This window comes from Dreissena polymorpha, chromosome 10 (genome assembly GCF_020536995.1).
Source record: "Dreissena polymorpha isolate Duluth1 chromosome 10, UMN_Dpol_1.0, whole genome shotgun sequence".
Taxonomy (NCBI): domain Eukaryota; kingdom Metazoa; phylum Mollusca; class Bivalvia; order Myida; family Dreissenidae; genus Dreissena; species Dreissena polymorpha.
The window spans coordinates 39,217,406-39,231,681 of NC_068364.1; the positions used below are offsets into that span (position 1 = coordinate 39,217,406).

The following is a 14,276-nucleotide window of genomic DNA, read 5'->3' on the forward strand; positions in this document are numbered from 1 at the left end:
TATTGCCATGGACCCAAATCCGGATGGAAATTGTCAATTTGCTGCTATATCGCATCAACTTGGTAAAATTGGTATATACAAAGACGTAGATGCTTTACGTAAGGAAGCAGTCCATCACATTGTAGAAAACAGATATTTCTATGAAACTTTTGTCTATGATGAAACATTTGATGAATACGTTAAGAATATGTCTAAGAATGGGACATACGGCGACAACCTCACGCTCATTGCACTTATGAGAGAATATAATTTGCAGTGCCTGGTAGTTTCTACCCGAGGACTAGAACACTCATCAATTGTGTCAGCAGATGGAAAGTTCGATGGTGATGTTGGAACAATTGCATTGGGGTATTTCCCAGAAGGATTTGGCATGCATTACGTTAGTATCCGTATCAATCAACGCGTGTACAAGGACATAATATCACGCTTAGAACAGTCGTATGACAACGGTGACTCTGGCGACAGCGCTGCGTCTGGCGACAACGCTGCGTCAGGCGACAACGCTGCGTCTGGCGACAACGGTGACTCTGGCGACAACGGTGACTCCGGCGACAACGGTGACTCCGGAGACCGCTGCGTCTGGCGACAACACTGCATCTGGCGACAACGCTGCGTCTGGCGACAACGGTGACTCTTGCGACAACGGTGACTCCGGCGACAACGGTGACTCCAGCGACAAAGGTGACTCTGGCGACAACGGTGACTCCGGCAACACCGCTGCGTCTGGCGACAACACTGCATCTGGCGACAACGCTGCGTCTGGCGACAACGGTGACTCTTGCGACAACGGTGACTCCAGCGACAACGGTGACTCCGGCGACAACGGTGACTCCGGCGACAACGCTGCGTCTGGCGACAACGGTGACTCCGGCGACAACGCTGCGTCTGGCGACAACACTGCATCTGGCGACAACGCTGCGTCTGGCGACAACGGTGACTCTTGCGACAACGGTGACTCCGGCGACAACGGTGACTCCAGCGACAACGGTGACTCCGGCGACAACGCTGCGTCTGGCGACAACGGTGACTCCGGCGACAACGGTGACTCTGGCGACAACGGTGACGTCTCTGTGTGTTCAGCCCTGAAAGAGCTTCAAGATATGATAAACAATAGGAGGGCACAGAAGCGAACGACTTTTCCATTTCTGATGTTACCACTTCACATTCAAGTTGAAATTTTTAAGTTCTGCATACAATCAAACCCGTCAATCCAGTTTGTGTTGGCGAAGGTCGGCAAACCCTTTAGAGATTTAATAAGGTCAATGAGTTTGCAAACACCTAGAATTTACATTCGGCCGGATATTGGACTAGATACTAGTAACAGAAATCCTGTTAGCGTTCGTTTCCTATTAACAAGAGCGGGCAGAAACAGCGGTCTTATTTCGGCAATAAAAGAAATCATCAAGGGGCCAAAATGGGCAAACGCATGGCTGCGTTTGCTTGTTAGTGGAATCGGTTGGTATGATATCATAGATGTCATGTACAGACATTACAGGTGAAATATACATGTATATCAGTGTTTGGAAACCTGTTATGTTATTTTTGTGATTGATGATTATGTTCTTCTACCGGAAATTTGTTGTCATTTGCTCATTTACTGGTAACTTTTTACGAAGCACATTTGGGATATTTTGGCTGCTACTAAAATGAATGTATATATGTATATTATGTCTTGTCAAAATGCTACAGTTGGATTAAAATTTAAATGCTGTTCTATGTTCTTCAATATTACTTTGAAAAATCCTGTCAGTATACCAATAAATGAAAAAAGTACAAGTTTGTTGAATCTCTTGAATGAAACAAATTATAAAATACAAAATGTAAAATGAATATGTGATGATGATGATGACAAAACATTTGTGATGATGATGATGGTAAAAAAATTGTGATGATGATGGTGGTGGTGATGATGATGACAGTGGTTATGATGATTGGGGTTTGATGATTGTGGTGATGATGATGATGATGATGATAATGATGATGATGATGATGATAACAAACGTTTTGGGATGATGATGACAGCGATGTTTATCGGACGATGATGATGGTTATAATGATGATGATAAGTTTTTAGATGATGATGACGGCGATGTTTATCGGCCGACGATGATGATAATGATGATGATGATAACAAAATATTTGTGATGATGATGATGGCGATGTTTATTGGCCGATGATGATGATGATATTCTCATCGTCGTCATCATCATCACAACATCCTCATTATCGACCGAAAACATCGCTGTCATTATCATCACAAAAAAAACTTTTGTGATCACCATTACGATCATGATAATGGATATGATGATGTTGGTTTTGATGGTGATGATGATGGTGGTGTTGGTAAAGATAACAACGATGATGATCATTGGGGTGTTGATAATTGATGTGATGATGATGATGATGATGATGAGATAACGATGATGATGATGATGATGATGATGAGATAACGAAGATGATGAAGATGATGATTACGATGATGAGTGTGTATCATATTCGGAACGAATGTGGTACATTTTTCATCCGAATATGGTACAAGTTTGTACCATATTCGGTCAGGCATTTTACCCCAAAACTGCAGATACGTATATGGTACAATTAGACAGTTGTACCATATTCGGCCGAATATGGTACAAACTTGTACATATTCGTTTTGTACCAAATACGGTCCGACAGTGCAGTGTTGCACACATTTAATATGAGCAAAAAACAATAATTCTTAGGTGGAATACTGTTCTAACTTGAGTTTAAACAGTGTTCACCCAAATAAAAAAGCAAATAAACTCTGTTTTAGTGGGGAAACTGTTCTAACTTCAATAATGCTTAATATCTCTTTTACAATTTATCATATGTTGCAGTTAAGATATTTTTAAAACAGTATTTCAAAATTAAATTAATTTAAGAAAAAACATATGGCATATCTAAAGAAGCACCATAATACCAAAGTTTTTCTTCTTCCTGAAAACTTTTGTGAAATTGAGTTGGAACAGTGTTGCGCTAAACAGGCGATATAGTCAAAGGTAACGGCACTAACACGTTTGACATTAAATACATGTATAATTGTCATCAACAAAAATAAAATCTTAAAACAACCATGGAAGAAATCTGTACAAAACATCAATTGTTACTCTATGAAACAAAACATTTCTTAAAACAGAACAAATGCTGACAGAGAATAAAATGAAAATGTAAAACCTTCTCTCCTCATTTGCATCCTGTTGTTCATTTTACTTTGCATAACACTCACACAAACATATTGTAAAGCATTACAAATGACAAAAAGTAAGTCACATATTTACATATTCCTCATTTCCAAGATATAGATCAAGATCATAAAAATACACGGATTATATACAATTCAAATAAAAAATAATCATCAAAGCGATTCAGTTGATTCCCTGGAACAGATGGTAGCTTCCTTTCAAAGTGTGTGACAACATAATAAATCATCCAGGGAGAATTATACAATTAAACATAACACCTAAAAAGATATCCTTGATGTCATGATTTTTTTTATGAAAGTTCTTTTTAAACCTATTCATGATCTTACATTATTGGGGAACAAAGTAAATCACCCAGGTGAATTATGAGATGAAACAGGACACTTAAAACAAATGTGGTGTTGCGTAGCATTCATGTTGCAAGTACATTTTCCGAAATGTATGTACAGAATCTTGTGAAACAAAACTATTTTACTTTAAACACAAGGATGTCCGCACGTTGAAGTTGACCCACAATGATGGATGTTGAGCTCCTATTGTAGCAGACAGACAGTGGTAAATGCAGTCCATCACTCCTGGTAGCAAGAGTTGCCAGCTTCTTCTTGCCTTCACCATCCAGCTGTAGGATATTGCCTGATTCACCTCCACAGACCAGCACCTGTCCCTGAGCTGTCACATGTATAACACGCGGCCGTACTAATTCTGGGTCTGTGAAGGTGCAGAGGACTGTACCATCTCTGGCCAGGGTGATGACCTTGTTGTGTTCAGATTTTGTGACAAATATCTTGTCACCTGACGGACTCACTGCACACATATTTACTGTAAAAGAGATTGGAATCAATGTGGTCAATTATTTACAGGATCATTATGTTAATTAAAACAATGTAACATCTTATTCACGCCATCTTAAATAGAGTATGATATTTCTTACAATGAATGAATGATTATTTACTGAAACCCTCATGACGTACTCATCAATATCATTTTCTAAGTAAGTAAATGTACTCACTGACATAATCAGTGCTTGCTAACATAAATACTGTTATGGAATTATTTAAGATAGTCTCTAAAACCAATAACAACTCATAAACAGTAGAAAATAAGTCAAGACAACACTTGGCAAAGGAAGGAAATTATTGTTGAGTAGGTTTCATTTTCATAGGGTGAAAGTATTATTTCTATTATTTGAAAACATAACTATCTGCAATATGCAAAAGTAACTTAACAATTTGACTTTTATGCAAATATGTAAACAGCATATTAAAATTTCAAAATTCCTTATAATTATTTTAAAATATACCCAGATATACCCAACATAATATTACCTGTGCAACTGCTTGATGTATCCTCATACAGCTTATTGAGCAGGTCTCCAGTCATTGAATACTTGTAAAGTGCAGTACCAGAAGTGACATACAGATCTTGCTGATTATTAGCAATACCCCAACATGGATGTTGAAACAGTAGCTTCCTGCCCTTAACCAGCCGCCCATCATTCATCGAGACAAACTGAGCCCCATGTGTCTCAGTGTCATACACAGCAACAGCTACTTCACTTGGTGTGATAAGACATATGTCCGTTGGACAAGCATTTAAATCACAATGTCCCACCACCTGGTATTGATGATCTAGTAGCTTAACTCTTTCATTATCATCATCTGCGACAAGGATTTGATCATTTGAGAGAACACAGATGGCTCTTATATCGCATCTCTTGAATATATCACTTGGTATGTTCACATTATACTCTGACCTTCCTTGCACAGTCAATACCTTGTTTGGGTCACCATGCGGAGGCACAGCCTGAGTACATACAACAATCTTCCCCAGACCTGACAATTTAGACAAGTGCTGTTGAAAATCGCTGTCAGCCTGGAATGTCAGTGAACTTTCTACCTGAACTAAGTTCTCTATCAGATATGTTTCAGACTGATTAATTTTTTGAAGACATTTCTTACTTGCAATAAACGAGAGTTCTGCTTTACCCTTATCAACAATGTCATGTATTGTGTCACTGAGTCGTTTCAGTTCAGTTTGAAGCTTGCTGCAATTTTCCACATTAGTGTTAACCGAAGCTTTCAGACACATCATCTTATCTTCTAGCTCTTTCAATGTTGTCTTCTCCATCTCGTCTAAAATTATATTTATTCTCTTGCGTGCTTGACCTATTTCATGTAATTGTTTTTTGTACGAAACCTGCAAAGACTGCATGTTGGTGTCCCAATAATTCTGAAGTTTCTTCAGTTCGACAAGAACAGTTTCAATCTTTCTTGATATTTGCTGCAAGTCTGGCAGAGGTCCTTTAACTGACTCAGATATCAGCGCTAATTTAGCACATTGTCTGAAAGGAAAACAATACATAAATATCTGTATGTGGTCTAAATTAGCATGAAATAAAAATGTGTCCACACTTTGATTATCAGGGTTTTCTTGTTTTCAATATGCTCTTTTCAGGTAAAATAGTCTTAGCTATGGTATGTATTAATTTAGTTTCAATTTCTGATTTTAATAAACACATACTTGGATGTTAGTCACTATTGTAATTTAATTCAAATTATTCACACTATAACAATACAGTTTTACTTTGCCAATTATATTGATCTTATTAATGATAGATTGAATGGTCTATTTATGAAAACAAATCATTATGGACCTTGCTCTGTGAAAAAGGGGTTTATTGCATGTTCCTAAATACTCCTATAAATATGAGGTCGATTTACATCGACCTCATATTGTTTAACGTTATTTGGCAATAGCATCGTTCCTACTCCTATAAATATGAGGTCCATTTACATCGACCTCATATTGTTTAACGTTATTTTGCAATAGCATCGTTCCGACATGAATTCATGTCGGAAGCTTTAACGTCATTAAATTTATATAACAGCACAGAACAAGGGACAAAATTGTCACAAAACCAGGTTTTCATTGTGAAAAAAAATCTGATAAAGGGAGAAAGCTCAAACTGAACTTTTGAAATGAACAAACAAAATTAACCCCCTTTGTAAGTTTGTTTTTTAAAAAAATCTATTTTTAGTCGTGGCGACCTTGACATTGGAGATATTGACGTGATTCTTTCGTGCGACATACCGTCCCATGATGGTGAACAAATGTGCCAAATGATTTTAAAATCTCACAATGAATGACATAGTTATGGCCAGGACAAGCTCATTTTTGGCCATTTTTGACCTTTGAACTCAAAGTGTGACCTTGACCTTGGAGATATCGACGTAATTATTTCGCGCGACACACCGTCCCATGATGGTGAACAAATGTGCCAAATGATTTTAAAATCTCACAATGAATGACATAGTTATGGCCAGGACAAGCTCATTTTTATGGCCATTTTTAACCTTTGAACTCAAAGTGTGACCTTGACCTTGGAGATATCGACGTAGTTATTTCGCGCGACACACCGTCCAATGATGGTGAACAAATGTGCCAAATGATTTTAAAATCTGACAATGAACGACATAGTTATGGCCCGGACAAGCTTGTTCCGCCCGCCCGCCAGCCAGCCAGCCCGCATTCGCCAATCTAATAACCAGTTTTTTCCTTCGGAAAACCTGGTTAAAAAGGGAAAAAAAGTAGCCCGCATCAGGGCTTGAACCAGTGACCTTCAGAGTCCTGGAGTAAAAACCAATTAGACCGCTCAGCCATCCTGCCAAGTATGTATAAGCGACCTATTTTAAAGCTAAAAAGTGATGTGGTTTGTTGTATCGTGTAAGTACCTGTTATCGAACAGAACCTTTTATCGGACGTTTTGTTTTGGTTCTGTATGCATATGCGCAAAAGCGCGCATGACGTCACATTGATAAACAAATGGTCACACATGAAGTCCATGACCTACTTGCCTATTTAGCTTGAAACAAATGCGCCAAAAACAGGTTAAAGGAATGCATTTATTGTTATTTACACCGTTTTGTGTGTTTTTTTATATTACTTTTTGAACTTTTTGAATGCATTTATCAAAACGTGCATTTACACACCAAAAAGCATATTTCCGTTTGCAATTTTGATTGCAGCAGACGCAGATTTTTTCGCCGAGTCCAGGTCACATGATAGTCATGTGACTTTGTATATTCTGGAGTAGTATTTATGAAGTGTCGGGTAATAGGTCATGTTTAAATTGGCCGCCATTTTGTTTTGTCTGAGGTGACAATAATCAGGGAATCATTGTTATGAATTCTTGAAGGTAGTTTGCTGGAAAACTTTACAGATAAATCATTCAATGATTAAACTGTTAGTCATTAGTTAATATAAATTGTTTTTGTCATTTTAAGTGTTTCAATTTTAAGGTAATTTAACGTTATTTCTTAGGTGTTCGATAACTGGTTCGTCCACCATACAACAACAATTGGTTATGTGTAACCTATTCAAAAAATAATTTCGCTCAAGATAATTCAATGTTATTCTATAAACGACAAACACACTTCGTGTGTTGTGTATGTTTATTTTTAAAATGTACAAAAGTGGTTTAAAAGCACAATTTTTACACATTTAAGAGGTAATCGCTCACATTTATGTCTAATTAATGATAATTTTATGCATTCAGGTTTTTTTTTCCACTTTTTGGGAAGATAGCCCATGGCTTTGGAATTGGGAATTTTATCGGCATTTTCATGAAATTGGGAAAATAAATTCATTAGCCTTTTTTTCCAAAGTCCACTGTTTAGGGAAATACTAAATTTGATTTAACTCTTTATAATCATTTTAATTAAAAGATAAAATCATATAATACTTTGTGTTAGATGTAATTGAATTAAAATTGAGATAAAATACACATAAGACTTTTTTCTTAAAAAAAAAAAAAAATTTTTTTTTTTTTTGGCAATTGGGAATTTTTTGCCACATTTTGGGAAAAAAATATACTTTTTGGGATTGGGAACATAGCCGAATTTCGGCTATAAAATCGGGCCAAAAAAAACCCCTGGCATTATCAAAGATTTAACGAGAAAAACTGAAGTTTAAGTTGAAATCAATTTGCTATAGGAAAACGACGTTAGGCGTTTAGACATAATCTGTAGATTACGTCTAATTATTGGGACTAGCTCCTAAAGTGTTGTCCAAGATACTTTCCGCCTAAATTTGATTTTTGCTAAGAAGAGACTTTCCTGAAACGAAAAATATCTTAAAAGTGTTGTCCCTGATAAGCTTTTGCAGACTGCACAGGCTAATCTGGAACGACACTTTACGCACATGCATTACCGTGTAAGTACCTGTTCTCGAACAACACCTATTATCGGACGTTTTGTTTTGGTTCTGTATACACACGCCCAAAAGTGCGCATGATGTCACATTGATAAACAAATGGTCGCAGATGAAGTCCATGACCTACTTGCCTACTTAGCTTGAATCAAACGCGCCGAAAACAGGTTAAAGGAATGCATTTATTGTTATTTACACCGTTTGATGTGCTTTTTGCTATTACTTTTTAAATGCATTTATCAAAATGTGCATTTACACACCAAAGAGCATATTTCCGTTTGCAATTTTGATTGCAGCAGACGCAGATTTTTTCGACGAGTCCGGATCACGTGATAGTCATGTGACTTTGTATATTCTGGAGTAGTATTTAAGTGCCATTTAATAGGTCATGTTTATATCGGCCCCCATTTTGTTTTGTCTGCTAAAGGTGACAATAACCAGGGAATCATTGTTATGAATTCTTGAAGGTAGTTTGCTGGAAAACTTTACAGATAAATCATTCAATGATTGAACTGTTAGTCATTTGTTAAAACAAACTGTTTTTGTCATTTTAAGTGTTTCATTTTTAACGTAATTTAACGTAATTTCTTAGGTGTTCGATAACTGGTTCGTCCACCATAAAACCCTTTTCACAGAGAATGGCCAATTATATTTGAAAGCAAATACATGTCTTAATTACCTGTGATTGAGGAAAGCACAATTAGTGCAGCACAGCTGACTGTGGTCATTACAAAACATCTCAAGCCGTTTGTCTTCATGAAGGTCACATTTCTGGATGAAATCCTCCACTTCCTTGGACACCGGCCACTTGCTCGTGTCTCCCCTTCCATACGTCACATGTTTTCCAAACAACTGACCATGCAGGTTTATACATTTTGCACAATAAAATTTTAGACAGTTATCACAGTAAAACTCGGCCCACTGGTCAATTTCGTGCTCTTGACACGGTGAACAACAATAGTCTGTAAATGAATCAGAGCCTTTACCCACAGCTGACTGAGAAAACGTCGCCATATTGATCACTTTAGAGTCGTACCGGTCCGTCTAAAATGCGTATATGACTCATATCCGCGGAAATGAAAGAAAAGTGCGAATATGAGCAATATTTTTGCGTTTTTGCAGTTTTTTATGAACAAACCACCGTCGAATAAAAATTCAGTGATAAATCTGTTAACATGGCATCAAAATAGAGCAATTTGATAGACATTATCATGTTTCCAACAACAAATTCAAATTTGCGAACATGGCGATTGTCCAGAATATTGTTTTTAGGCTACACATCACCAACAATTCTCCACAATTATTTTGTTGTGTTAGTTTACACACGGACTCTTGATGAGACAATATACGCTCCGTGGTTTACACAATGTTTTGTACACATACATACACATGTTTATATAATATACTGAATATATTAATATTTTTTATATCGTCTCAAAACTTAAGTATGTTGATTTACAATATCATTTAGAAAATATTATTTTGAACCGATTATCGCCAGGCACGAAGTAATAATATTATTTGTTATGGTTATATATGTTTTATTTGAATTCAAAGAAAATTCTTATTTTAAATATTTCAAATATGATCAGGGTTGTTTGTATTGGTCCCTGATATGATAAATCGATGACTGTGGTTTAATCAATAGAGGCTCTTTATTTGTCGTGCTATAATAGCTTTGTGCTTGGCAAAAGCTTCTTATATTTGATTGTTACTATACATTATAGTTTTGTGGTACGTTCATATATGCAAGTTATTTTTACTTGTTTAAATGAATAAAGGATATCGTAGAGTAAGTAAGACATTAAATACGTCAAGAATACGTATAACCGTTTTAGTTGTGTTATTGAAAATAAATGTCTGTGATTTTTCGTTACTATAATATTTTATAAGTGAATGTGACAGCTATACTATTGAACTTAAACGTTCAGTCTTCTTATTTTTTTACTTATAAGATATGCACTGTTTGGAAATGCAAACAGCTTCGGGGAAACTACTTGTATGTATTGAATAATACAGTTTGTAAAACATATGAATACCGGAGTGTGCATAATGCGCATATGAAAATGTAATTTTGAAAGTTGTATTTTATTGCCTTATGCAAATGAAAAATGTTGTTATATATGTTTAATTTTATTTATTCTTGATTTCGAATTTGGGAAATTTTATCTTTCATAAAGAGACATGTAATCTTTAAAAAAGAGGTATTTTAACAGAGGTCCTTTAATATAAACTAATTAAATATTTCGGAAATACATATAAACATTTCCATTATATTTATTATGAACATAAAAAGGAAGCCCACTAGTTTTAACAACACATACTGATTATGAAATATATTAAGCACATGTATATTGATTGATACAGCATTTGTTGGTACAAGTCTGAATATTATATATAGAGAATAAGAGGTTACTGACTGATCTTTTTGTAATGTATCAGGCAGGCTTAGAATAATATAACGGCGAGGCTTGTACGTCACCGAATTTTAAATAAATAAGGAAAACAATCGCTTAAACGCTACAGTTTTAGCGGGAAAGAATATGACTTTTGTCGCGTGACGTGTTAATAATGACGTCATGAGCACGTGCGCTTAGTATTTGTAAAACATGTTTTTTGCTGTTTGTGTTGTATTTTGTGTTTAAAATATATTACATCTTGATTTAAAATTCTTCGGTTTGTTGAATCTGATTCGAATTTACTAAAAAGTATTACTTCATAGTTGATTTCAAATAATATGACCATCCTCCACACATAACTGATGTAAGAACTTCCTGTTGACCATGATATAAATAAATATATCAGGCAACGTTTTATCCTGTCACATGCCTTTAAATCAGCCCGATAACCAGGTAACCTAATATCCCAAAAGATATTAGGCTAGATGACCACGTGACCTCGAATATCCGTCAATTGTTCCCTGCGCATGCGCATGCCTTTACTATTTCTATTAATAAAATATACTTTTTTTCTATAAATAAAATACCAAATACATGCAACGAACTGTTTAACATTATTATTTAAACAGCATAATTTCGTCTTTGTGTATTTAATTAATAATGAGTAACTCATTTTCTGTGTTGTTTAACAAGATGGAAGCTAGCCTATGCGCTTTGCATGACGTGACGTCACAATGTTTTTTTTCGCCCGTGATGTTTCCCATATTAAATATTTAAACACAAAATACTCGAAAACTAGATATTTTAGAAACATTTCAACGAATATTGTAAATGTGACATGATAAAAAGAATAATAGGTTGGTGACGTGGATGGAGAATGGTTATCTGGCTTGTCCATCCACGTCACCAACCTATTATTCTCTATATATCAGGCATATATTAATGCGGTGAAATGATTAATATTAAAGCTATCTATTTTGTCATACATAAATGATTTAAAAAACAGATCAGAATAGTTAATTCTGACTCGGGGATGTAAAACTCATCGTCATTTACCTACATATCAAATAGCTGCATGCATTTGAAGTAATCACCAAATTATATCATTTCGAAGGAAGATCAATTTACAATGGAATAGATAAACATGTTTTCGTAAGAATGTTATTACAAAATTACCACATTATGTAAAAATGAAGTTAAATAATTGCAACACGTGTTACAGTATTCTTTACCATATTTCATTAGTGAAAAATATAAACATTTCAAACTCCATATATAAGACTGTTTACTTGTGTAAACATTCAAAGCTGTAAGTTGATTTTAAATAGGAAAATACATCAATATGAAGTCAGGACCTAACCGCATAAATCCAACTTAATACTTTTATGTTATTTTCATTCGTAGTTAAATATTTACATTTTAGAAATATAGGATTGAGAAATGTTGATAACGTTATAAGCTTCTATGATATGAAATAATACTTCCATCTATGTTACACTAAATTGTAGTGAAGTATTGTTTAAGTGTTGTCCGTTTGTTGACCACGTATACGAAAACGAAAATATAGTTGATAAATAGGGATACGGTTCGTTAGTGCATAGTAAATACTTTTATTTTATTTAGAGAGCAATATATAAGGTAAACAAGTAATATCTCCACCTATATACATTTGTCAGTTTAATTTAATTATACCACAACGTCGACCATCTATTTGAAAAATATCGATGATCTATATGGATGTATATTCTCGTAGGAAATTAATAATATCGTACGATTTAGACAACGAATGCGACAAAATTACTTTAGCAACAATTATACAATACCTTCAACATATGAAAAACAAAACAACAACACTAACAACAAAAAGCACATACATGAACATTTAACAGCACGCGGAGGCTTTATGTTGCCATTTTTTTAGTTTGTTTTATTTTCGCTTTGTAATATTTTATAAATATTTTAACATACTCTCGAATGTGTATAGAAATATGTTGTACACTATTATTTCCGAGTATGGATATAAATGCGGCACTTAAGAAGAAAATGAAACTCATCTTCAATTTCATTATGATTTTAAAGGGTACATGTTTTATCTTGTCTTGGCACAATTACATGACGACCGATTTCAATGTTTAATATGTGGGATGATGAACGTAAATTGGCCAATATATTCTGCATTTCGGATTATCCAACCTGCTTATATTATTATGCTGTTAAAAAAATATTATTTCTCTATATTCATAGACGTTGAGTCTTCTAGTCTTGTCCGCTAATATAGAAATCGCGAAGGCGGGTTCTTAGCTTTAGGATGAATGTTTCTATTTTAACTGCCTTCGGATATTACCATATTTCGTGTAAACCAGAGGATTGAAGTATAAAGCGCACCTGTGAGACCCAATTTGTACGAGAATTGTTCACATTTATGTTACTTAACTGTTCATTTAAAATGTTATTTACAAAACCGAGTAAATCTTAAAAAATGTATTTAATCCTTCTAATGTATCTTTCAATATACAATGGAAATCTTTCCAAATCGCTAAACAATGCAAACGTATTTGTAGAGGATTTTATACTAAGAACCCAAATACAAAACTGTGTACCCTTTCTAAAGTATCACCTTGATCATAACCCAAAACTTCCGAACAGTAATTTATGACTGATAGAACATAAGCTTCAAACAGATGAAACATGGTATATTTTGTTATTCTTAAAGTATAATATTGCATATCAGGATCGTAATCATTTTTTTCGCAAGAGTTCATAGCTAGAGCGAATGGCACACCGCTGGTAAACACAACCCCTAGGTAGTTGAGAAATTTAACGACTTGTACCTCTTGGTAATTATAAAACCATTTGTCGTTTACACCTACCTTCCCAACCTTACGAACGATCATTACTATAGTGTTTATGCCCCCGGTAGCGTGGCATATAGCAGTCGCGCTGTACGTTCGTTCGTTCGGCATTTAATTTCCCGGAGGAGATTTACGCAGCGCTTTCAGATATTGAGCTGATAGTTGGTATGTGAATCCACCTACATGACCTACATATGAAGTGTGAGTTTCGTTCCGTTCCATTGATTTCGTGCGAAGTAATGGGCCTAATACTTCCAAATTTCGATAAAATAACCGTTTTCCGGAGGTTTTATAGCGCAACGCTTTCATATATTGAGATGCATTTTGGTATATGAGTCTATCTTCAATACTTACATATGTTATGGGCCTTGGACTTTATTTTCTAAAATATCTGCTTTTCGGCTTCAAACCGCAATAGGGGGATTGCGTTTTACAAACACATGTCTTGTTTCGATATTTTATTTTAAGATTCCATTTTATTTTAAGATTTTATTTCTGGCAATATGAATACAATTATTAAGAGAGTTGTGTAGGCCGTCTTTAGATTCCGATACTAGCACTGCGTCGTCCGTCGGCAGCAAACAATAATTTAAAAA

General features: G+C 35.2%; 3 protein-coding genes across 10 annotated transcripts in view; 2 read left to right on the forward strand and 1 right to left on the reverse strand.

Annotated features, from left to right (window-relative positions):
- The window catches only part of LOC127847680 (uncharacterized), a 391,129-nt gene that overhangs the window by 331,421 nt on the left and 45,432 nt on the right, over positions 1 to 14,276 (forward strand). The gene's annotated exons all lie outside the window — the stretch shown is intronic.
- LOC127847683 (uncharacterized) overlaps positions 1 to 14,276 on the forward strand; it is a 70,842-nt gene that overhangs the window by 11,537 nt on the left and 45,029 nt on the right. The window lies entirely within an intron of this gene.
- Positions 2,682 to 14,276, reverse strand: part of LOC127847672 (E3 ubiquitin-protein ligase TRIM33-like) — a 414,404-nt gene continuing 402,809 nt past the window's right edge. For all 5 annotated transcript variants that reach the window (XM_052379726.1, XM_052379727.1, XM_052379725.1 and 2 more), the window contains one exon: positions 2,682 to 3,863. In XM_052379726.1, the coding sequence (XP_052235686.1) occupies positions 3,688 to 3,863 (176 nt within the window). In that variant the 3' untranslated portion in view covers positions 2,682 to 3,687. The remainder of the gene's footprint in view (positions 3,864 to 14,276) is intronic.